This window comes from Chinchilla lanigera, unplaced genomic scaffold (genome assembly GCF_000276665.1).
Source record: "Chinchilla lanigera isolate Chin_1 unplaced genomic scaffold, ChiLan1.0 scaffold00023, whole genome shotgun sequence".
NCBI lineage: Eukaryota > Metazoa > Chordata > Mammalia > Rodentia > Chinchillidae > Chinchilla > Chinchilla lanigera.
The window spans coordinates 16,563,499-16,588,983 of NW_004955424.1; the positions used below are offsets into that span (position 1 = coordinate 16,563,499).

Here is a 25,485-nt window from a genome sequence, read left to right on the forward strand (position 1 = left end):
GCCGCCGCCCGGCCCTCGCCCGGCCATGGGGGACCTGCCGGGCCTCGTGCGCCTCTCCATCGCGCTGCGCATCCAGCCCAACGACGGCCCAGTCTTCTACAAGGTGGATGGGCAGCGCTTCGGCCAGAACCGCACCATCAAGCTGCTCACCGGCTCCTCCTACAAGGTGGAGGTGAAGATTAAGCCCACCACGCTGCAGGTCGAGTGAGTCCGGGGCGCGCCGCGGCTGCCGGGTGGCGAGGGGGGCGCGGGCGAGGCCCCGGGGCAGCTGAGCCTCCCCGGGCCGCTCTAGTCTCGCACCGCGCGTGGCGGGCCAGGGGCCGGGGAAGAGCTCCCGGTCCTGCTTGGTCCTCTCCTCTGTCTCATGGTTGCATTACTGTTCCCCCTTCCCTCCACGATCGAGGGACTTTAATGGATCCCTTTAAATCAGCTACGTGGGTGGGGGGGACTTGTAAATTTCCTTTCTACTCAGCCACCGGCTGGGAAACGAAGCTGGTCAGGGTGGGACAGGGAGAAGGTCGCAGCAGGGTTCATCTACCCGCAGTACCAGCCCTCCTCTGCTCTGCCCTGGCATCCTGCCTGCTTCTACCGGCTTCTGCCTGCAAGAAGGAGAAATAAGGCTGAAGGATGGGGCGTAAAGGCGGGGGGTGGGTGATTTGGGGGTGCTCCGTGAAGGATATCGCAGCTGTTCCTTCGGCCCTTTGGAGGTGGGGGACCCCAGCCTGGAGCTGCAGACATAAGACAGAGGGCCTGGCCTCTGCTCAGGCCCAGTTTCTTCAGTTCTTCTCCCCTCACCCAGCCCCCGGAGCTGTCTGTTCAGTCTGGTGATGTTGCCTGAGATGAACAGCATCCTCGAACACAAGAGTGTGTTTTTGGTTCATTAGTGGCAGGGATTAGCTCTTCCCAGCGACCAGGAAATGACGCACCCAGGAAACCTCTGGCAAGAAAGTCAGTGCAGAACGGTGCAGCAGCCTGTAGGGGTAGGGAGACAATCCATTACCTGCTCTGTGAGGAGAAAATAAATCAGTATGGTATTTGCCATATACTGTGGGAGGAGAGGATTTTGAATCCATGACACACTTTCATAATTTGTTTTAATTTAGTAAACCTGTGTGAGCCTGCTAGTGCAAGGACCAGAAGCACACTTGGAGGGTTCCTCGTGTTTCGGTTCATCTATTTGGCAGCACCCCGAGTCCGTGCAGCCGTTGCCCTCACGCCTCCCGGCGTTACCAACACATGCATGTATTCTAGGATTTTTCTTTCCCTTCTTTCCTGGCAGCCTCTTCCCCCGACCCATCTGCTCTACATTCCATTTCCCTCAGGGTAGTTCTCTAAATTTCAAGTTAGTCTAAACACAGATTTAATGGCAAAGATTTTTTTTCTAGCTACACTTTAGTTTTATCAAGGATTTCTCTATAAGAAACCCAAGCATAAACAATTTAAAGAGCAAAGCAAAAGATAAGAGGAAACGGGGAGATAGACTTTTTGCAAACGAACCAGGAATCTAGAGATAGAAAAAGGGGTGAGGAAGGGGAAGTGAAGAGGATTCGGACGTGTTGCAGACATGTACCAACTCCCCAAGATGAATATATGCATTATCTATCACAAATATGCTGTAATAATAATTTAAAAAGGGTTTCTCAATGCCCCACTCCAGTGGTGATCAGACCATAGTGTGCCTAGAATCACCTGGAGGGCTTAAAACATAGATGACTGGGGTCCTCCCTGGAGTTTCTAGTTTTCTGTGCCTAGGGTGAGGCCTAAAGCTTTGTGTCCTGATAGGTGAGGTTGATACTGCTAGTCCAGGGCCTTTGAGAACAACCATCCTAACAAAGACGATGCCAGTGGGAATTTCTGGTGATGTGACAGACTTGAAGACGAGTACCATCGAATCATAGAACCTGGGGCTGGGCATTTAGCTCAGCAGCACAGCACCTGCCTGGCAAGCACAAGGTCGTGAGTTCGATTCCTGGTACCAGAAAAAAAAAAAAAAAATCATAGAACCTGTAATTATTAGAGAGCTAGTCACTGGTTCTTGACCTTATCTTATCTTATTATCCTTAAAATAAACTTACTAGTGCCAAACTACATCCCAGACCAATGAATCCTAGTCCCTGGGTTTTGAGGTGGAACTGGGAAGAGGTAGATTTTAATAGCTCCACAGATGATTTTGCTGAGTAACTAAAGAAGAGAAACACTAGTAGCTAGATGAGATATTGTGGATGAGAACGCTGAGGTTGGGCCAAAGAGACGAAGTAGTTGGTATGGTCACATGAGGGGTTAGTTGTAGAACTCACCCTCCTGAACTTTCAGAGCTTTCTACCATACTGCAGTGTCTCCCTTAGCCAAGCCCTGTAGGTCTCCAGTCTAGGGCTTCGGTCCAGACCAGGATAGGGCACCCAAGCTAATCCCTACCAGATATAGTCAACTAAAGTCCATTTGCAGGAACATTTCCATCGGTGGTGTGCTTGTCCCACTGGAGCTGAAGTGTAAAGAACCGGATGGAGACAGAGTGGTGTACACGGGCACATATGACACAGAAGGCGTGGCCCCGACTAAGAGCGGAGAACGGCAGCCCATCCAGATCACCATGCCGGTAAGGCTGGGTTGGGGGCTTTTCCATTTCAGGGAGAATGGAAACCAAGGGAGGAAAACTAGCAATCTTTAAGAAAAAGTGTATCGGAGCCAAGAACTGTGAAAGTTAGATGGGATTTCCATCATGGGCTTGCTGGAGAAATAACTGTGTAATTAATGTTCTTTTGTATGACAGACTGAACCTGCAGAATAGATGCCTAAAGTCACCAGGCAAATGACTCTGAAGAGAGTACCTACATTGCCATTTTCCCTTTTATATTCTGCATCTGAACCAATTTAGATAATTGACCCTTCAAAGTCTCTAATTCCAAGTAGCCTACAGTATTTCAGCTTTAAAAATGTTGATTTGTTCAGTGACATTTTGCTACTTGCATCTACTCCAAATGGAGGGATATTAAAAAGTGACTGCATGGAGAATAATAACCCCTTTGTATCAAGTGCTACTGAGATGAAATAAAGCCATCCCTGGGAATCCATGGGGGATTGTCTCCAGGGCACCCTGCAGATGCCAAAAATCTGCAAATGTTTAAAGCCATTATAGAAAGTGCCATGATATTTACATATACCCTGTGTCCATCTCCAGTATCTCTAGGTTATGATACCTAATATAATACAAATAGTATTGTTACCAGAAGCAGACTTCTGACATAGCGAGCTCCTAACATCACAAGGTACTGGCAATACACCTCCATTCTTTGTCTTTGACAAATGATCTCGGACAAGGTATGTAGGCCATCATACAGAGTACAGGTTGAGTTTTTTTGTAAAATGATAAATTTTCAGAAAGAGAGAAAATAAACCTTCAAACATGAGAGTGGGCGAGTGCCAAAGTGGCAACTGTATTGAATGAGGCCTCAGGTTACGTTCATGTGATTTTTTTTTTTTTTTTTTGAGACAAGGTCTTGCTCTGTAGTTCAGCCTGGCCTTGAACTCACTATGGAGCCCAGGCTGGCCTCAGACTCACAGCAATCCTCAGCTATCCTCCTACCTCAGCCTCACAAGTGTTGGCGGTCCATAAGTAGACCATCCAGTCTGGCCATTTATGTGATTAACTGGGTCTTTGAAGAAATAGTTTTCCTTCTTCCAAAGTCATTGTTCTTGTGTAAATAAAATCGATTGTGTTTCCTCACTTCAAAGGGCAGTAGATCCCTGTTTACTACCCCATAGACCTTGAGGTTTTTCTAAGCCTTCATTCATGATCTGGGCCCTGGATCTTGTCAGAACACTTAGAGGATGTTACATTCCTTGAACTTAAAGTTTAAAACCACAAGCTTGTGTGGAATCTTGTCTATAGTTAATGATTTAAGAAAAGGCGAGGGAAAAATCATGTCATCTTGACTTTTCAGTTGTTCCTAGGGCTGCTAATGACTAACTTTCTGCCTAACAGTGTGCGGATAGTTGTTATGCCGCATTAACTAGGGAATAATGACAAGGTAAATGTCTATACATGTTCAGTACAGACACAGTTTTTATTTTCTGAGTATTTTCAATCCACAGTAAGATGTCCATTGATGCAGATTGTCCATTGATACAGAGGGCCACACAGAGGACAATCTGTACATTATGAGACTATATTTACAGCAAAGCAATATTAATTAAACAAAAACATCAAACTGATAAAAGGTTAAACAAGTAGAATTAACTATATGTAAAAACACAATAGATGGTGACATAAGCTTGTCAAAACACATAAAAAGGAAAATTCACCTACATTGCTGCTGTAAAAACTGAATAGCAGCCGGGCATGTTGGGACATGCTTGTAATCCTAGCACTGGGGAGGCTGAAGCAGGAGGATCACCATGAGTTGGAGGCCAGCCTGGGCTACTAAGCGAGTTCAAGGCCAACCTGAACTGCATAGCAAGACCCTCTCTCAAAAAAAAAAAAAACTAAGTAGCTTTTTCTCTCTGCATGAACAACTTCGAAGCCAGCCACAGTGCTGGTGCGCGCCTGTAATCCCAGCTACTCTGGAGGCTGAAACAGGAAGATCACACAATGGAGGTCAGCCTGGGCAATTTACTGAACCCTGTATCAGAACTTAAAAACACCTGGGGAGTTAGCTCAGTGGCAGAGCACTTGCCTAGCATACAAAACCCACCTGTCCCCCAGCGCCAAAATGAACACACAAACAAAACCATTTGAATTGTCTGCCCTCCACAGAGGTTTACAAGTACCACAAGCATAAGAATCTCCTCAGGAGGTTATTTGGATTGCCAGTCCTAGGTTCCACCTACAGTGATTTTAGGAAAGTTAAAAAGTGGGGTCAAAGAAACGGGATTTTCAACATGCTTACCAGAGAACGGGTCCTGAGGAAGATGGTGTGTGGAATGACCTTTGAGAGCTAAGACTTAATCCTTCCACTCCTTAAAAACCTTAAGATCTCCAAGATACAGAAGGAAGGAGGGGGAAGAGGAAGTAAAAAGAATTACAATGTGTTGTGTGCAGGTACCAACTCCTCACAGTGACTGTAATCATTACATACTGCAAATATGTACTAATAAAAATTATAAATGGTTAAAAAAAAGAAAGCCTTAGGGTTTCACAGTACTCAGTATACTGAAAACAACCACAGCAGTAACATACAAAAATAATCTAATATCGCATCCTTTGCACCTTCTATTTGAACTATTTTTGTAAAGAATTCAATTTTGTATCAGAGGTTGTTAAACAAGTAGAAAAATACAAAGTGGGAGAAATATATAATTCTTGTAGGAGGTAGCAGTTATCATTTTGATGAATGTCCTTAGAAGGTTATTTGTACTGTCTTTTCTACTTATACTTTTTCTACTTCTGTACATCTTCAGATGTCAAATATACCTCCAGTTTGTAAATGCAGTATATTTTGAAATCTGAGCACTGAATTATATGAATATATGAAACTACCCTCAGTCACTATTGCTGATTATTATTTCTCAGTATTATAAAAAACTACATTAGATTCACTCACTTCAGCAAAATTGTTTAATGTTTTCTTGGGATAAATTTCCTTAAGAAATGTGTATGCTAAGCCATTTTATAACCTAAGAAAAGCTAGGCAATGGCATCTAAGAAAGCTAGATCATAGAATCTGTATTTAAGTATCCATGTCCCTATACAATTGGTATAAGAAAATACTTTAAAATATTTTTAATCTGATTGGTGAATATTTTAATTTTTATAACTTTAGTGGCTGCTAATTTGAAATATTAACATTTTTATATACCATTTGCATTTCCTTTGTGGATTAATGTCCATTGCTTTTACTTATTTTTGTTTTGTTTTGTTTTTTTGAGACAGGGTCTCAATGTGTAGTTCAGGCTGGCCTTGAGTTCACTATGTATGCCAGGCTGGCCTTGAACTCATGGCAATCCTCCTGCCTCAGCCTCCTGAGTACTGGGATTACAGACGTGTGCGGCCATCTGGCTTCCACTGCTTTTATACCGTGTGTCTCACTGATTTTAAACATTAAATTAAAGGGCCGGGGATATAGCTCAGTGGCAAAGTGCCCGCCTGGCAAGTGCAAGATCCTGAGTTTGATTCCTGGTACCATGAAAAGAAATGAAGAAAAATTAAAAATAGTCCTTTGTCTTATTACATCATGAGTGTGCTCATCTTTTATCATTTGCATTTTAACCTTATTTATAATATAAATTTTAAATTTTCTTATAGTCCAATAGATAAGTCTTTTCCTGTGTTTTTTACACTTGGGATCCACCCAGCTTAGAAAGTTCCCTAACTCCATACACTATGCATACATTATGCACACAACTGTACTGTATGTTTTCATCTGAGCATTCATGGATTTATTTGTTAGATTTTAGATGAATTAGATTTAAGTGTTTTTTATTTTATAGTTTCCTATTGGAGTATATTTGTTCATAATGTCCTAAAACAAGTTTTCAAATAATCTATTTTTCTCCAGTGTTCATTTTCATAGTAATTTCTTATATTGAAAACAATTATAGTTCTCTATTATCTAATATCTTGATAATATTGCTATTATCTCTATTATCAAGTTCATTGATTCTTATGCCAGTTCTTATGCTAATTCTGCATTATTTTAAATATATCTTTACTAATATATATTCACATACTTCTAACTGACTGTCTTATTGAACTTGCTTACTAAAATTTTTCAGTTAATTATCTTGAATGTTTAGATAGTCATAACCTGCATATAACTGTATCTCCTTTGATACATTAATGAGATATATTATGCAATGATACACTTTCAGATACTAGACTACACTTTAATTCCTAAAATGAGCTCTACAAAATGTGATGTATTATTTTTAGTACAGCACTAAATTCAACATGTTACTTTACATTTAGTGTTTTTAAATTAGTTTTTTAATTTGCTCGCTTTATCAGCAAATATTTGAGGATTTCCTATACATTGGGCTCTGAGAAAAGAGTGGTGAACACAGTAAATCCCCCTTGCTTCACAAACCTTGTCATGTAGAGGGTGCAAACATACTTTCTACATGGTTATCTATAAAGAGGTAAATAATTACTATTAAAAAGTGTAGTGGGAAAGGAGCACAGTGCCCTTGGAGCATATGCCAGAGACCTGGTCTTAATTTAAGAGTTGGGAGATGGCTTTCTTGCCATGAGTAACAGGAGGACAGGGGTTACTCAGGGAAAGGGGAACTGCAGAAGTCAAGAGCTGGGGGACTGCATTTGTCCTAACAGAGGAGAGAAGCCCGGCCAGGCTGGAACAGAGAGTGAAGGGAGATTCTCTTTGAGAAGGCTAGAGAGGTAGTAGGGGTTGGATGTTCTAGCTTGCTGTAGTATGAATACGGTCTGAGTATTTCCCTCAAAGGTTCATGTACTAGAACCTTGGTCCCCAGTGTTGAGGTGAAAAAGACTTCAAGACATGGGGCCTAATGCTGGGTAATTAGGTCACAGAGCAGTGCCTTGGGAGGGACTGATGTGATCTCTCAGAGTTCTTCCAAGAGTGGTTTGTTACAAAGCAAAGCTACTCCAAGTGCTTGGACCCTTCTGCATATGACCATGACCCTTTCCACCAGTGGGATACCAACCATAGCCACACAGATGGAACTGTATGAACTTACAACCAAAACTGTGAGCTAAACCACTCTCTTTCTTGATAAAGTATCCACCATTGGGTATTCTGCTGTAGCAACGCAAAACAAACTAATAAACAAGACCTTCTCCCTTTTTTGATTTCTCCTATACAAATTCCTCAAGGTTTTTAAATGAACTTGGAGGTATGATTTACATTAATAGCTGCACCAGCTTCAAATGTAAGTACAACTGTTGATGACTCTCAACAGAGATCGAGAACATTTCCAGCACCCTGAAAATTCCCTTATGCTGATTTGTGTTCAGTACTCCCAACTCTAGCCCAGTCTGGGCTTGTTGCCTGAAGGACACTTTTAACTATTCAAGATTGTTATATAAATAAAATGGCAATGTTACCTAAATTCTTTCATTTAACATAAGGTTCTTGAGGTTCATTTATCCATAATTGGTTCCCTGTATCATTGGATAACACATATTGCATACATTTATCCCTGTATAACAAATGGACATCTGGTTTGTTCTGGACCTTTGGTATTATGAATAAAGCATCATTGAGCATTTCAGTATGAGCCTGAATGTGAACACAGGCTTTCATTTCTCTTGAGTAAATACTTAAAAAGAGAACTGTTAAGTCACAAGGGAGGTGTATGTTTATAGAAGAAATATCCAGGCTGTTGTACAATTTCTTATTTTCACCAGCAAAGTCTGAGAACTGTAGTTGCTTGATAAACTCATTATAGGCCAATCTCTTAAATTTGAAACTGCAAAAGACCTAAAGGGCCAAGAGAATTTTGTTTCATGATCTCTACTATAGTCTTTACATAAGGACTAGAGTTTTCTATTTTAAAAATTGGGAAGGCAAAAATTTGCTAGTGTTCTTTGTGTTTTTGTGTAGATTCTAGAATGACTTTGTGAATTTCTACAAAGATTGGTACATTGTTTGCATTAAATCTATAGGTCAGCAAGGCATAGTGGCATGTACATGGTCCTAGATACTTGAGAAACTGAGGCAGGAGAATCACTTCAGTCCAAAAGTTTGAACCCAACCTAGGCAACATGGCAAGAACATGTAACCAAAAAAAGAAAAAAAAAAACTTTGGTCAGTTTGGAGAAATTTGATATCTTAATATAGAGTTTTCTAATCTACAAATTATTTCTATTTAGATCTTTAATTTTCTCTGTATTATGTTATAATACCCAGATATATTTTGTTAAATTTGTCATTATTTCATATTTTTGCATACTACAAGTGGAATTGTTTTATTGATGATACAGTATATGAGGAAAGTTAGTTTTTGTATATTAATCTTGAATCCTGAGGTCCTGCTAACTTCATTAATTAATCCTAGTATCTTTTTTTAATGCCTAGGATTTTCTGCATATACCATTAATGTCATCTATAAATAAAAGCAGTTTTTCTCCTTTCTTTACAATCTACATTCCTTTTAAATTTTGTGGCCAGATTATAATGGCTAGAGCCTTCAGAATGATGTCAAATAGAAATCAAAACAGTAGACTTCTTGGTTCCTCAGTTATAGGAAGAAACCAGTTTTTCAACAACAGACGAGATGTTTGCTGTACAGTTTACATTATCAGTCCTTGTAGAAAGTTAAGGATGACAATTTCTAGTTTACTGAGAATTATAATGATGTTATAAAATGTTTTAAGCTTTTTCTGTCTCTTGTGAGATTATCATTGATTTTTTTTCAGTGTTAAAATAACTTTCCAGGATAACAACTACTTAGTCATGGTATATTTTTCTGTATCTATGTATATTTTTCTGATTTGATTCATTAACATTTGTTGGAATTTTTACATCTATGTCCCTGGAAGAAACTAGTCTGTATTTTTCTTATAGGTATCTAGTTTTTGATGTCAAGTTAATGCTTGTTGCATAAAGTGATTTGGAAAATATTAATAGTTTCTAGAACATTTTGTGTAGAAATGATCTTCTTCCTCATGCTGAATAGAATCCACCAATGAAGGCACACATTGTACTTTATTTGAAGGCCTCTCCTGACATATTCAATTTTCATAATATTTATTCACCCACATTTTTTTTCTCCTCCTCCTCCTCCTCCTCCTCCTCCTCCTCCTCCTCCTCCTCTTTCTTTTTCTTCTTCTTCTGACACTCTCTTGATATGTAGGTCAGGCTGGCCTTGAACTAAGCATATACCCTAGGCTGGCCTTGAACTCACAGTGATCCTCTTGCCTCAGCCTCCCAAGTACTGGGATTACAAGTATGCACCACTACAACCATGCCCATAATTTATTTCTTGAGCTTTTACAGATTGGATTTAAAGGAATTCATTTCAACTAAATTGTCAGATTTATTGGCATAAAGTTGCTTGTAATAATCATATGTAATCCCTTAATATCTTAGAACCTTTAACAAAGTCCACTCTTCCTTTCTTTACCTTCTTTCTTTCTTTCTTTCTTTCTTGTAAGACAGGGTCTCACTTTGTAGCCCAGGCTGGCCTGCAACTCATGGTGATCCTTCTGCCTCGGCCTTCTGAGTGTTTGGATTACAGGCGTATGCCACCACACTCAGCCACTTCTTTATTCCTGCTATTCAAAATATGTCTCTTTTTTTCCCTGATCAGTCTAGCTAGAGATTTATTGGCTTTCCCAAAATTGTTGCTTTGTTTCATGTGTTTTGTTCTTACTTTTTCTTATTTCATTTGTTTTCTGGACTTATTTATTTCCTTTTTGTGTTAAAAATTTTAATCGAAGCCAAAGGACTTATACCTAGAACATATAAAGAATTGAAAAAAATCAGATCCCCCCCAAATTCAAAGACCCAATCCAATGATGGGCATCTGAGATGAATATACACTTCTCAGATGAAGAAATACAAATGGCAAATAAATACATGAAAAAATGTCCAACATCATTGGTCATTTGAAAGATACAAATCAAAACAACACTGAGATTCCATCTCACCCCAGAAAGAATGGCTCTCATCAAGAAATCAACTAATAACAAATGCTGGGGCTGGGGATTTAGCTCAGCGGCAAAGCGCCTGCCTGGCAAGCACAAGGTCGTGAGTTCGGTTCCTGGTACCAGAGAAAAAAACAAACAAACAAAAACAAAAACAAAAAAATAACAAATGCTGGAGGAGCTGTGGGGAAAAAGGAATGCTTCTCCACTGTTGGTGGGAGTGTAGACTGGTGCAACCCCTGTGGAAAACACTCTGGAGATTTCTCAGAAAAACTAGGATTAGAGGTCCCATTCACCTCAGCTATTCCCCTTCTGAGTATTTTCCCAGAATTTAAAACATCATACCACAGCAATATATGTGCACCCATGTTTACAGCAGCACAATTTGTAGTAGCTAAATCTTGGAAACAACCCAAATGCCCATCAGCCGAGGAATGAATAAAAAGATGTGCTATTTTCATACAATGGAGTATTACTCAGATATAAAGAAGGGTAAGCTTGAGACATTTATAGGGAAATAGATGCGACTTGAGTCCATACTTATAAGTAGGGGCTGGGGATTTAGCTCAGCAGCAAAAGTGCCTGCCTGGTAAGTGCAAGGTTGTGAGTTCAGTTCCCGGTACCGGAGAAAAACCAAAAAACAACAAAAACAAAACAAAAAAAAACATACTTATAAGTAAAATAAATCAGTCTTATATTGTTTCCCTAGTATAAAGCTGAGAGAGTAAACAAGACCCAAAATATACAATACATATTGTGAAATAGGAAGAAAATGCTCAAAAGGAAAAAGTAACCGGAACGGGGAAAAGGAGAAAAGAAGGAAGAGGAAAGGAAATATAGCTAGATATATAGACAGATACATACACACACATATAAAAAGGTTAAGATAGATCTATTACTGATTGCTATTAGCTCATTGAAAAGACAGGTATATGCCTATACTGCTTGTTTTCATGCCTACATCTTGTATCATGAGCAACTACTTTGAAGATAACAATGCTCAATGTACTGAACATTGCTGTGTTCCTATAATCTTGTTTTGAAATTGTATAGCATTGTTTTTATTGTTTGTTTTTCTTTAAAGTTAAAAAATGCACTGATATTCCAAAGAATTTCAATCGAGGTGTAATACATGCACAGTAAAATTATCCCTTTCTATACTGTAGAGTTCTTTCTGGTTTTCACTAATCTGACTGTGAAGAGCTTAATTTTTTTTTCCTTGCATCTTTCTTTCTGGGGAGGCACTGAAGTAATTTCTTCCTTCCTTCCTTTCTTCCTTTCTTCCTTCCTTCCTCCCTTTCTTCCTTCCTTCCTTCCTTCTTTGTCTTTTTTAATTTTTTGGTTTTATGAGACAGGGTCTCACTATGCAGTTCAGGCTGGCCTTGAACTCACTATATAGCCCAGGGTTGCCTTGAACTCATGGCAATCCTCCTGCCTCAGCCTCCCAAGTACTGGGAATACAATAGTGCTCCCCCACACCTGACTGGCTTGCTTGCCTTCTTTTTTTCCTTCCTTCTTTCCTTCCTTCCTTCCTTCCTTCTTTTTTTTCTTTGAGTCAGAGTCTTACTATGCAGTTCAGGCTGGCCTTGAATTTACTGTGTAGCCCAAGCTGTTCTTGAACTTACAGCAAACCTCCTGCCTCAGCCTCTCTTAGTGCTAAGATTACAGGCATGCACCACCACACCCAGATGAATTTCTTGAATTTAGAAAAAGTTTTCACAAAATTTGGAGTATTTTTAACCATTAGTTTGTGAAGTGCTCTTACGTGCATACATTTCACTTTATTTAAAGGGTTTTAAATACAAATTCAGTTTTCTTTATATTGGCTATTTCTTGAGCCTTTATAACATGCCTTTGAAGTGTTTCACTTAAATTAACTGTCAAATTTATTGGCATCTTTTTCACAATAATCTACTTTCCCTGTAGGACCGAAACAAATCTTTATCAGGAAGCTTGGTATTATGCCTCCAGTCTTTGAGATTGTGTTGAATTTTCTTCATTTTTTTTTAAACAGAATAAGAAAACAATAAAAAAGATACAGAATTTCAAAACAAGATGTTATGAAATTAACAATGGTTATTATATTGCATATTGTTATCTTCAAAGTAGTTGCTCAGATTACCATATACAGGCATGCAAAATTGATCAAAAAATATAAGCACTAACTGCTCCTTTCAATGAACTAACAGAAATTAGTAATGCAATTATCTTAGCTATCTTGTGTGTATATATATATTTTTCCCTTCCTTCTTTTCTCCTTTCCCCCATCCCAGTTGTTCTTTTCTTTTGAGCAGCTTTTTTCCCTTTCACAATATCTATTGTACCTTTTGGCTTCTGTTTACTCTTTCAGTCAGTCAGTTTTCTTTTTTTTTTTAATGGATACTCAGATCCTTTTTAAAAATGTATCCTTAAACTTACTGGTTTTTTCCTCTGCTATTTCCATACTTATATTTCTACCATTTTTTAGCTCTAGAATTTCTTGGTATCTTTTATATTTTCTGTTGCTCATAATCCCTCATCTGTTTGTTCATAAAACCCATGTTTTCCTTTATTTATTTCAGTATATCTGTAATTGCTGGTTTGAAATCTTTGATAAATATAACATCTGGTTCCATTTACAGTAAGCTGCTATAGACTGACTTTTTTCCTAGATATGGATTGCACTTTCCTATGTCATTATATATCTGGTAATTGTGAGTGTAAAAACTAAGCATTATGGATAATATTGACTATGCTTTCTGCCTATTCTTTTGGTACAGGTTGAATATTCCTTATCCAAAATATTTAGAACTAGCAGTATTTCAGAATTCAAAGTTTTTGAGATTTTGGAATATTTCCGTATACTATACCTGCTGAGCATCTCTAATCTGAAAATACAAAATCTAAAATGTTCAAACCTAAACTTTTTTAAAGTACTAGGTTGGTGCTCAAAAAAATTCAGATTTCACAGAATTTCCAACGTTTAGATTAGGGATGTCCAGCCTGTACTGCTGCCTGTTTTATGTTCTATCTACATGGACACAAAACTCTGTCTTCCTGGCAGTGTGCAGTACCTGATATCTCTGCCTAGTTTTTTTGTTATTTTTTCCTTCTTTTTGTTGCTTAGCACAAAATCTGCCAATATTTCCCCATAAAAGTGAAAACCAAAAATAAAGATATTTGGGGCAAATATCATTAACATTCAATTTAGTACATGATTTTTGCCTTTTAGGAATTTTACTGTGTCTATAGTATTTTTTCTAAAGAAAATATTTATTTTAAAAATTTGACCCAGCATGGTGGTGCATGCCGGTGATCCCAGCATTCAGGAGGCTTAGACAATAGGACTGCCACGAGTTCGAGGCCAGCCTGGACCACATAGTGAGACCCTGTCTCAAAAAAAGAACAAAAAAAAAAATTAAAAATTAAAGATGTATTCTCAGACTTCTGGGAATATAAAATTTTTTTCATGTCAGACAGGTAATGTGCCGATGTTGTAACAAAGTCTGAGAGAGGTACATGAATATCGATAGACCATTTCAAAAAGAATTTAAAACTACGTCCTTAAGTAAGTTTAGCACCATTTTCACTGAACTGTGCTTTGTCAGTAGCCTCTCAAGCGCTGTGAAAGCTTAAAATGTGACTTTGTTTAGGAACAGCTCACACCTGTTCTTTAAATTCCACATCTAGGGGCTGGGGATTTAGCCCAGCGGCAAAAGCCCCTGCCTGGCAAGCGCAAGGTCATGAGTTCGGTTCCTGGTACCAGGGAAAAACCAAAAATAAAGAAATAAATTCCACATCTAGTTCTTTGGTTTGTTTTGGTTTGGATTTAGAATTTAGATCTAAAAAGCCCTTTCATTTTCTAACTTTTGAGAGACTGATATTTCTCTCCTTTTTAATCATAAGAATGATTTAAGTTAATATTTGCAAAACTGTTTTCTCAACTCCCAAGGCTCCCCTGTGTGACTTCAGGGCTGTCAAAAGAAGCAGGGTGGAGCAAGCCTCTGTTTCTTGATTATCAGTCATTATAGTATTGCCTTTTATGTCATATGAAGAGAAACAATATACTATTCGTTTTGTTTTCTGGTACTAGAGTTTGAACTCAGGGCCTTCACGCTGAGCTATATCTCCAGTTCTTTTTTATTTTGAGACATAGTGTGGGTAAATCATCAAGTTGGCTAGGCCAGTCTCAAACTTGCAATCCTCCTGCCTCAGCATCCCAGAGTGCTGAGATTATAAACATGTGCTGCTATATCCAGTGACAAATGTTTTTCACATGGACAACCAGCCCAGAACCAAATCTAAGACCAAACAAATTATTATGTTTAGTAAGTCTATATTACTTTCCATGTCCTTATTTTTATTGGTATATTTTTATTTTATGTAAAATGATAAACACTATTTTATATCCTTTTTAAAATGATCAACAGTATCAATATATAAATCAAGGTTAAATGAGGTGGAAAAGTTAAATCACATTAAGGCCTAAAATTACAGAAACACTCAAAATAGGCTGTCAACTATGGAAAAATAATGTTCTCAGTTTTAAATAGAATTATAAAGTAAAGATAAGTGTAAGTGTAATTATGTTTCTCTACCATGGAAAAATAAAGCAAGTGAGAAAAATGACACTTTACCTAAAGAATCTGTGATTTTTTAAAAAAATCTTCAATAGAAATATTAATAAAATATGAAGAACACTTTGCACATAAGAAATAAAATTAGCATTCTTGAAAATTATGAAAAGTAAAGTGGAAAATCCATTTTTAAAGTAATATCCAATGACATAATAATTGTAACAAAGCCTTCTTATTGCTGGTAACATTGTAAAAGGGTATATATAATGCTGTGAAAAAAAAAAAAATAACACTGTGGCCATTTGTGGGAGCAACCCTGTAGATTTGTTTCTTTTAACCTAAAAATTTCACTCCCGTTGAGATAAATACAAACGCAAAGTGGTTTATTAAAGCATTTTTTACAATCACATCTAAAATCTCTAATGGTCATATGTTAAGATCCTGTGTCTCCATCAAGCTTGTGACAGTGTGGGCTGCGATGTAGCTTAGCTCAGCGGTAGAACATTTGCCCAGCATGGGTGAAACCTCAAGTTCCACCCCAACTACACACACAAAAGAGTAACAATGTGTATTGGGCAACATAATTATAACTTTCCACCTTTTAATAGTCAAAGTAATTGCAACAGTGAATGCATATCTGTGGAAGGTAACCTTTCAAGTTGAGCTGAATTAAACTGAATTAAAATGTAAGGATTTACTGTTGTTTTAAAATTTCTCAAATTTCTGACCCTTAGTATTTCATCTTTTTTTTTTTTTTTTTTAATCATGAAGATCTTCGAAGCCTCTGGGGTACATTCCTAGATTTCCCCTTGGTGTCCAACCAAAAAGAAATCATACAGGGACTTGCTAGCCTTCAGTCTTTTTGGTGTGGGCATAATTAGCACTTCTTGGGAGTCTGGCTTTCTTCAAAAAATCACTATTGGGGTAGGCAGAGAGTTCATGAACAAAAACCAAACTGCATGGGAAATATTTCAAAGATTCAACAACTGGGATCTCATCCTACTGAAAAGTTTTTGCATATCAAAAGAAATCACCAACAGAGTCAAAAGAAAACCCGCAAATTGAGAAGAAATTTTAGCCAACTGCCCCTCATACAAAGGGCTTCTATCTAGAACATATACAGAATTTAAAAAATCAGGCCCCCAAAATTCAAAGACCCAATCCAAAAATGGGCATCTGAGATGAATACACATTTCTCAAATGAAGAAATACTAAAGGAGAATAAATACATGAAAAAAATGTTCAGCATTATTAGTCATTCAAGAAATGCAAATTAAAACAACACTGAGATTCCATCTCATCCCAGAAAGAATGGCTATCATCAAGAAATCAACCTATAACAAATGCTGGAGGGCCTGTGGAGAAAAAGGAAGCCTTCTCTGCTGGTGGGAGTGTAGATTGGTGAAACCACTGTGGAAATCAGTGTGGAGGTTCCTCACAAAACTAAGATAGAGGTGCCATTCAACCCAGCTATTCCCCTTCTGGGTATTTTCCCAGAAGAATTAAAAACATCATACCACAGCGATATATGTGCACCCATGTTTATAGCAGCACAATTTGTTATAGCTAAATCTTGGAAACAACCCAAATGCCCATCAACTGAGGAATGGATAAAAAAGATGTAGTATTTTTATACAATGGAGTATTACTCAGCTATAAAAAAAGATAAACTCGAGGCTTTTGTTGGTAAATAGATGTAACTAGAGACCATACTCATAAGTGAAATAAATCGGACCCACATGTGTAAACATCATATTGTCTCCCTGGTGTAGGAACCTGCAAGAGTAAGTAGAACTCAAAATGTACAATAGATGATAGGAAAGGGAAAGAAATTGCTCAAAGGAAGGAATGACTGGGATGAGGGAAAGGAGAAAAAGGAAGGAAGACAAAATATAGATAGATAGATGATAGATAATATATAGATCTAGATATATAAGATAGCTGGAATAACTGTACTGCTAATGTCTGTTGGTATATTAAAAGAAACAGTTAATGCTTAAATTTTTTTGTATTCTGACCAATTTTGCATGCTTATATCTAATAATCTGAACAACTGATTTGAAGACAATATGCAATGGAACAACCAATGGTGAATTCCTACCATCTTGTCTAGTGAAACTCTGTATCATCTCTAATGTTTTATCTAATAATTATTTTTATTCTCTTTAATGGTTTGAACAATCTTCCATTCTTACATCTGGTAATCTGAGCAACATAGGTGAAGATAACAATATGAAATATAACAACCACTGTTAATTCCTATCATTTTGTCTTGAAACTCTGTATCACTTTTAAATGTGCTTTGTTTTGTTTACATTTGTGATGTTGGTATGCTGCTCTTGTTCTTTTTTTTCTTTTACTACTGTCTTTAAAATTTAAAAAAAATCACTATTGTCACATCCTGAAGGGTAAGTTTGTAGTCTTTATACTGTGTTAGAACTGAAAGTGGCCTGAGAAATCAGATATACAAATCCCTTCTCTTCTGTGTTGAATAAACTTCCCATTGAGTTAAAGTGTCCCACAGTTCATTACAGAGTTAGATAGTGTCTTCATGCTTTCCTACCATTTCAGATTCTGACTTTTTCAACTTCCTCAGGCACCCACACTGGTGATTTGATGGACTATATAAATTTAAATAATCTAGGGCCTTAGCTCTTTAATTTACAGATAATTGGATATACCTGACATACCAAGAGTTCTTGTTGTCTGTAAGAAGGTAGCTATAGTACACTATTTTATACTTAAACTTGAGATATTGTTGACTTTCAAATATGCTAGCATAGCATTAAAGGCTACTGAAAAATCACCACTAGAATGAAAATTTAACTTAACGTTAGCGCTCCTGAGCTGATGGTGGCACATGCCTATACTCCCAGAATTTAGGAGGCTGAGGCAGATGGATCGCCATGAGTTCGAGGCCAGCCTGGGCTACATAGTGAGTTCAAAGCTAGCCAGAACAACATAGTAAGACCCTGTCTCAAAAACAAAACAAAACAAAAAAACATTAGAGTTGCTGACTTGGATCAGAAAGCCTTTTCTATTTTTAATCATTTTCCTTATAAACCACCTATTACAGATACAATACAAATAGATGAGTGATTCTCAAGCCAAAAGCTGTGCAATCACTGGGAAGAGAAATCACCTGCTTGTAGATATAAACACTTGTATGAGGGCCTAGGCTTTACATATAGGGCCAAGGATCTGGAAGTTAAGTTTTAGTGCCATATATCTCAAATCCTCTAACACCATAAGGCTTTCCAGCCCTTTAGCAGATCCCTGGATAGGCAAACAAGAGTTATGACAAGAACACCTTTGTCTTCATGGTGTTCTAAATTATATTAGAAAAACCTCTTGCTTTCGTTATTCAAAAGAATTTAGAAAATCTCACTTTACAGACCCAATTAGAAAAAAAATATTGGTATCAAGTTCTTTCTAAATGGTTTGAATTCATCTTCTCTGCCCACCAATCTTCTGTTGACACCTAGTGCTAAAGAAGTATAAATGCGGGGCTGGGGATTTAGCTCAGCGGCACAGCTCCTGCCTGGCAAGCGCAACGTCATGAGTTCGATTCCTGGTACTGAAAAAAAAAAAAAAAAAAAAGAAGTATAAATGCATCCTGTTAAAACCAGAGGCCCATGGGGAAATGGTGGTCTCAGGAAGTTACAGTAGAAAGTTACCAATATGGCTCCAGAAAGAACTGAGAAGGTCTCTCCTGCCCTTTGAGTACTTGGAAGGGAAGGTGCGGGCTCACTTAAGGACAGAGATACATTCTGAGAAATCCTTCACTAGATAATTGCATCATTGTACAAACACCACAGAGCATCCTTAACAGAAACTACAATGGCTATGACGTCACTAGGGTAACACGGGTAGCCATTTATCATTGACTGAAACATATGACGTGTGGTTTTTCTCCTTTATTCTGTTAATATGGGAAATTTTCAAATACTGAATAATCTTTAACTCCAAGAATAAACTCCCCTTGGTCCTGGTGTATTATCCTTAGTATACATCACTTGGTTTGATTTACCGTTTCCAGCAAATAGAATCGTAGGCAAATTTTACATACAAGTCCATGAGGATTTTTTTGGTCTTTATTTTCCTTTCTTTGTGTTGTCTTTATCAGATTTTGGCATTAGAGGTATACCTCCGTGGGAGAGCTCTTGCCTAGCATGTGCGAGGCTCCGGGTTCAATCCCCAGTACCAGGGAAAGAAAGTACTGTAGGGGTTCTATGGCAAATGCTTGTAAGACTGTGGAAATTATTTAAAATAAGCTCTTTGAAGGCAACAAGTCTCCTCAGAAATGGGATGCATTCTCTTCCACATTCACTGTAAAATAAAAATATGCCTAGACTTGCAACTTATCAAACACCATGGCAAGTACAATGCCCAGGACGCACAGGTCTCAGCTCAGCCTGCTATAACATAATACTCTCAAGTGGCTTAAACATTTATTTCTCACAGCCATAGGGGCTGAGAAGTCCACAAAAGTCAGTGCACTCGCAGATCAAGAGGGTGTTTCTAGTGTAGACCCTCTTCTTAGTTCATAGACAGCTGTTTTGTTGCTCTATTCTCACATGGCAGAGAATAAAGACAGATTATCCCATGTCTGATTATCTTTCAACAGCACTAATCCCATTTATAAGGGCTCTGCCCTCATCACTTAAATACCTCCCAAAGGCCTTACCTCCAAATGCGACCACCCTAGAAATTTAGGCTTCCACGAGTGAGCTGTGAGGGGTGGGAGAACACATAACTATTCATTGCATAGCAAATCCTAAAAGAATTCTACATGTGGTAACTCATGTAAGTTTTCAGGGAGACAAAAGAAAAACTGTTCACTCACTCTTGGCCATTTTGCTTGTACAAACAGTTTGGTACAGTGATAATGGCTTCTAGCTAGGAATTAGGTGACATAGATTCTTGTCCTCATCCTATAAGGAGTTAGCTATGAAGACTAGACCTCAGGCAAAATGTTTTCACCTCTAAATTTTAGTTTTTTGTCCATAAAATGGAAGTAGCAAAAATCAAGGTGGGGTGATATATGTGAATGTATCATGTAGACTTCCTGTACAAATGCACAGACTTCTACTCAAGTATAAATCGCATAGCCCGGGAACCTGCCTGGGTAAATTTTCCTTGGAAGGACCAAGGCTGGCAAGGAGAAAAGAGACTGCAAAGATGCTTCCCTTCCTTAAAAAGAATGTCACCTTTGGGGATCCTGTCTGTTCTTAGCCAGATGAGAAGAAATTCTGAGCTCTAAGCGTAGGAGAACTGGGAAGTAGAACTTAAATGGAAAGAAGGTTAATGGGAACTGTAAACATCTAAGGTATGGGAGAGAGAAAGAATATATACATGGTGAGCAGCAATTAAGTTCCTTGTAACCATGGAACTAAAGAGAATAGCATTAACTAAATAACATTAACCAAAGAGAAAATTGAACTGACATACGGGCACCTAAATGTCTCATATCTGTAGCTATGACTTTTGTCATAGGCATGGTTCTATTTTGGTCTCCTGTGCTACTGAGAATGGTTAGATTGAGACTTTCACAGTTTTAACTGTTTACAGACATAAATGTAGAACCTTAAGTTTGTTTCTTACCTGTGGTCATAATCATCTTAGATTTTTTAATGGCCAACTTCTATTTATTTCAAAAAAGATCTCAACGTTGTTTCTTACCTAGTATGGTTTTGGGTTGCTGTTTCTCTCAAAAGATTAATTGGCATTTGAAGGATATGCTTATAATAAAATACTCTTCAATTGAAATTTTAATTGAATTTTAAAATTCAGTTGCTAAATTTCGCGGTTTCTTGTGCTGGTTTAGAGGTAATACTAAATCTTTCAAAGTTTCAGTGAATTGTAAAATAAGATTTTATTTATTCATACTACCACTACATTATTGTGAACAAAACTATCATTGTGTTAGCTGTCATGGCTACCTTAATGTCCTGAATTGATTCAAAACATTTATATTTCATGGTCATTTGGACTTTGAGGAGAACCACAAGTCATACAGTCCCAGATCTGCTGCATAAGGTGGATGAGACCTGCCTTTCCCTTGGGTGGTACACCGTGGCAACACGCATCATATTTTATACCACACCTTGTAAAGATACTCACTAAGAGGACTTCCAGAACTACTTCAGAAAGTGGCAATAGTGATAGGATGAGTGTGTTTGCAGTGGGAATATTTTGAGGGTGATTAATGGCAATGGATCTTTTACTGTAATAATTTCTTTAAATTTAAACATTGGGGGCTGGGGACCTTGCTCAGCAGCACAGCGCCTGCCTGGGAAGCTCAAGGTCATGAGTTCGATCCCTGGTACTGGAAAAAAAATAAAAAATAAATAAATAAATTTAAACATTCACCATTTATAGTATGCTCATCATGCTATAAATGAGTTGTTCGAGTCTCTTTCCTGTTTATATTGTTCTAGGAATTTTCTCACATCAACAACATTACTTTTAAATGGCCATTTAAGTCCATCATACAGATATGCCACTATTTTCAAGATAATTTTTCAATATTGCATGCTTAGGTTACTTTAGGCAAGAAATTAAAAATTTTTTCACTAAATTGATGATTGAATAGTATCTCTGCATCAAAGTTATATTTCTGTAATTATTAATAACATTACATTTGATTGTTTCTCAGATGCTAGCCATTTTTAAGGATCAGTGTTCTAGTCTTTTATCTAAATATTCCAGCACTTCTTATTAATTATTATAACCTTTTATGTTAAGGATAGTAACTACTTGGTAAAACATGTAAATGCAATTTTGGCTTAATTCATTTCTGATATAAAAATTAATCATTAAATTTTGAAAATGCAGATAGCACATAGAAGAAAACAAAATATCCCATCGGTTTCCAGTGTTAACAGATATTATTTAAGTTGGATAATACTACACATTCATGACGGTTCTCGGCTTAGTTCATATGACAATATAAAATAATAGAAAAATCTTTATTTTGCTACATAGTATTCATTATGTGAACATGCCTTAATTAATGCTTTAAAAATAGATGTTCAGAGCTCAGTTTTTCCTTACTTTAAACTTTATGATGTCCTCTTTAAAGATGATACTTCAAGGGGCTAGGGATTTAGCTCAGCGGCACAGCACCTGCCTGGCAAGCGCAAGGTCGTGAGTTTTGATTCCCGGTACTGGAAAAAAAAAAACAAAAAACAAAAAAACGGTGATACTTCATATTACTTTATGATGTTCTTGAGATAAATTACAAGGGGTGGAATTGCTAGACCCTCATAAACTCATACCTTTAACTGGACAAAAACTACGCTTTCAAAGGCTGTACAGTTCAATTCCAATTGGCGATGTTTAGAACATCTGTATCCCAAAATAGATATTTCTGTTTTGCTTAATCGATTTTGCTGCATAGCTTACATGTAATAAATGTATGCAAGTGAAGTACACAGTTCAGTGAGTGACAACCGATATGCGTCCATGTAGCCATCACCTTGACCTGCTTATTGAATGCTTCCATAACCCCCAAGGGTTCCCTCTTGCACAACTGCATCCGCCCTTCCATCCCAGGCCCTAGGTAACCATGGGTGTCTGGTGAGTCTGGATCATATTCTGTAATTATACAGCAATTTACATAAACAGAGTTATGGACCATGTCTTCTTTGGGGTCTAGATTCTTGCTCTGTATGCCTTTGAGATGCATCCCTGTTGTTGCCTGAGTCAGCATGGTTTTTTTTATTGTTAAGTAAAATGCCATTTTATAAATATTCTAAAACTTGCCTAGCACCAAATAAATAAACATTTGAGTTAACGTCAATCTGTGGCTATTATGAAAAAAGCTGCTATGTTTGTATGCATAGGTCTTTAAGCCATGACTCTAAAAAGAGATACTTTATTTTCATACCTTGGAGGTTGGCGGAATCTAGCTACTACTGTTTCACATCAAGCAAATTTTCCAAAGGAAATCCCAGATCTTGTTTTGGGACCAAATTAGCAGTATGAGGCAATGGTGCAGGATATAATTTTGAGAGCATCTTGGAAAGCTATCTGGGAAGCACCTGATCACCCTCCTCCTGTATCAGGTGCAAAGCAGAAGGCTCCTGTTGCTCACTGCCCTTCTTCTCTCCATGTCTCCTGGCTCCAGATGAGTCTAAGAATCCTGCCAAGTCAGTCCCTGTCCCCTCCCATGACAGGAGGGTCATGGAAGAAAATAACAACAGTCATCACGCTGTTTAATGCCAGATCCCCTAAATAGCTCCAGAAGGTGGTAGCAGGGTCAGGCAACCCCACAGGCCACTTGAGCATCTGCCCACTGGCCTCTAGGGTATACTATGACCTCTTCTCAGCTACAAGAGTAATGTATCCTTGTGCCTTGGGAGAGTTCTGCACAGTGATTTGCCCAGCCTAACTTCCAGAAGTAGAATGCAAACGTCTTAGGGGCAAGAACCATGCTTCATACAAAACTTTATATGTGCAAGCTACATACTAGGTACGCAAATATGATATAAGGTAATATATTATCTAAGCCTGAGAAATGAGCATGGACTCCTGACTTAAAAACACTCCATTTTTTTTATAAAGTGAGGTCCTCATGTATCCAATACTTCCAAAGTACTTGTGACTGTCCCCTCATGTCAGTTATCTTTCCCCAGAATGGTAGAAGGACCATTATATCTTATGCTTAGATGTATTATACAGATGTTATCTTGTACCACTCTCTTCTGAAGCAGAAAGCAGAAGATAGCAGTAAACATCATTCTCTCTCTTCTCTCCCAGGACCTCTTTTAGGGTAGGGACAGTTTTGGAGCAAAGTCTAAAACTGAAATTCTTACAGTGATTTTCAAAAAGTGAAACTTGAAAAACAAGATAAACTTGGGGTTCATCTTCATTAAAAAGCAATGTGACAGCAAATGCCAGGCAGCTTTTCAGGAAAATATTTCCAGTAATGAAGGCAGGTAGGTCATGAAAGGAACAGACAAGGCTTTGCAGACCTAGAGAGTTGCCTGGTTATGCATGCTTATCAAGCACACTTGTCACTGGCTTTCACTCTCATCCACTGAGGTTTTCACTGGGCAACTTTCTCTTCCCTCAGTTCACGGACATTGGGACCTTCGAGACGGTGTGGCAAGTCAAGTTCTACAATTACCACAAGCGAGACCACTGCCAGTGGGGAAGCCCCTTCTCTGTCATTGAGTACGAATGCAAGCCCAACGAGACACGCAGTCTCATGTGGGTGAACAAGGAGTCCTTCCTCTGAAGACAGCTCTCTCTGATGTTGCTGGACAAGCTCTCCAGAAACCTACTTTTAGATAAACCAGCACAAGCCTTAACCAAGGCACACCACACCGTGGCTGTTTTTCCTCTGGAATTAATGACCTACTACTCCTAATTATTTCCAAAGTGTAATTCCCCTCTGATACAGAACCCCTGACATAAGAGATTGTGAAGTACTGCCCCCCACAGTGCTCTTTCTTGTTTTCTGTGCTGGTGTTCCTGCACCCAACAGTGCTCACTCATCTTGTCGACCGCTTGTGACTGGAGCTCAGGGGAACCGACAGGCTTGTCCCGTCCTTGAGGGTTCCACTAAGTGACTGCGGTGAGTTATTTCCAAGATGGGTAACCCACACCCACACCTTTTTGTTCATTGTTACATTTTAAAAAATAACAATGTGTTTGGGTCCTCCCATGTGTGGTATGGTGATGCGTAACGTGCAGTGTTGGCCAGCTTTCAAAGCAAACTTTGTGAAAATATAATCCAAGCTGCAGGGAACAGGACTCAAGTGCTGTGCGTCCTACGAACAGCTCAGCTTTTCAGGGAATAAGGATGACAAAAGGACAAAAATGTGAAAAGTATTTGTAATATGCAAATACTCTTTCAAGTAACTTAAGGGTTTGTGCTATGCTGCAGTGGAAAGGGGGCGAAAGCATTGCTGTGGACCCCTGGAAAGCAAAGTGACAGGAGTCCTCGGGCCACCTCTTTGGCAAACTACCCTAGTGTTCAAATGTGCATATCGATGGCCTCCCAACATTCCCTTCACTTGAACTTTGTAAAACTGTGTACGGGTCTGTAATCAACTTTTGATATTTCTTAATAAAGGCATTGGAAATCGTGCCCTCACTTGGATTCTTAATTTGGGCAATAGCTGTGTGGTAGTGGACCTCTGCTGCAGGTCAGTCCACTTGGATCTTTGTGCTGCAGGGCAAGGGGGATGTAGAGTACTTGGATTAGAATTAGCTTATTTATTTAACAGGAGTGCTCCTGCCAGCTTTAACAAGGTAGTACGGAACCAGGTATTTGGGAGGCAGTCAAAGAGTGCTTGTCCCTATTCTCACTCCATTCCTCCTGCGGTGACTACTTTCCATTAGCTACACAGCAGTGTAGTA

General features: G+C 38.4%; 1 protein-coding gene across 1 annotated transcript; it reads left to right on the top strand.

The window, feature by feature from the left end:
- Cnrip1 (cannabinoid receptor interacting protein 1) lies at positions 1–25,213 on the top strand (the record flags this gene model as incomplete). The annotated part of the gene is given in 3 exon segments (XM_005385669.2): positions 1–204; positions 2,446–2,596; positions 24,194–25,213. Coding segments are annotated over 3 exon segments (495 nt in total). The 3' UTR covers positions 24,359–25,213.
- Positions 25,214–25,485: the final 272 nt, after the last annotated feature.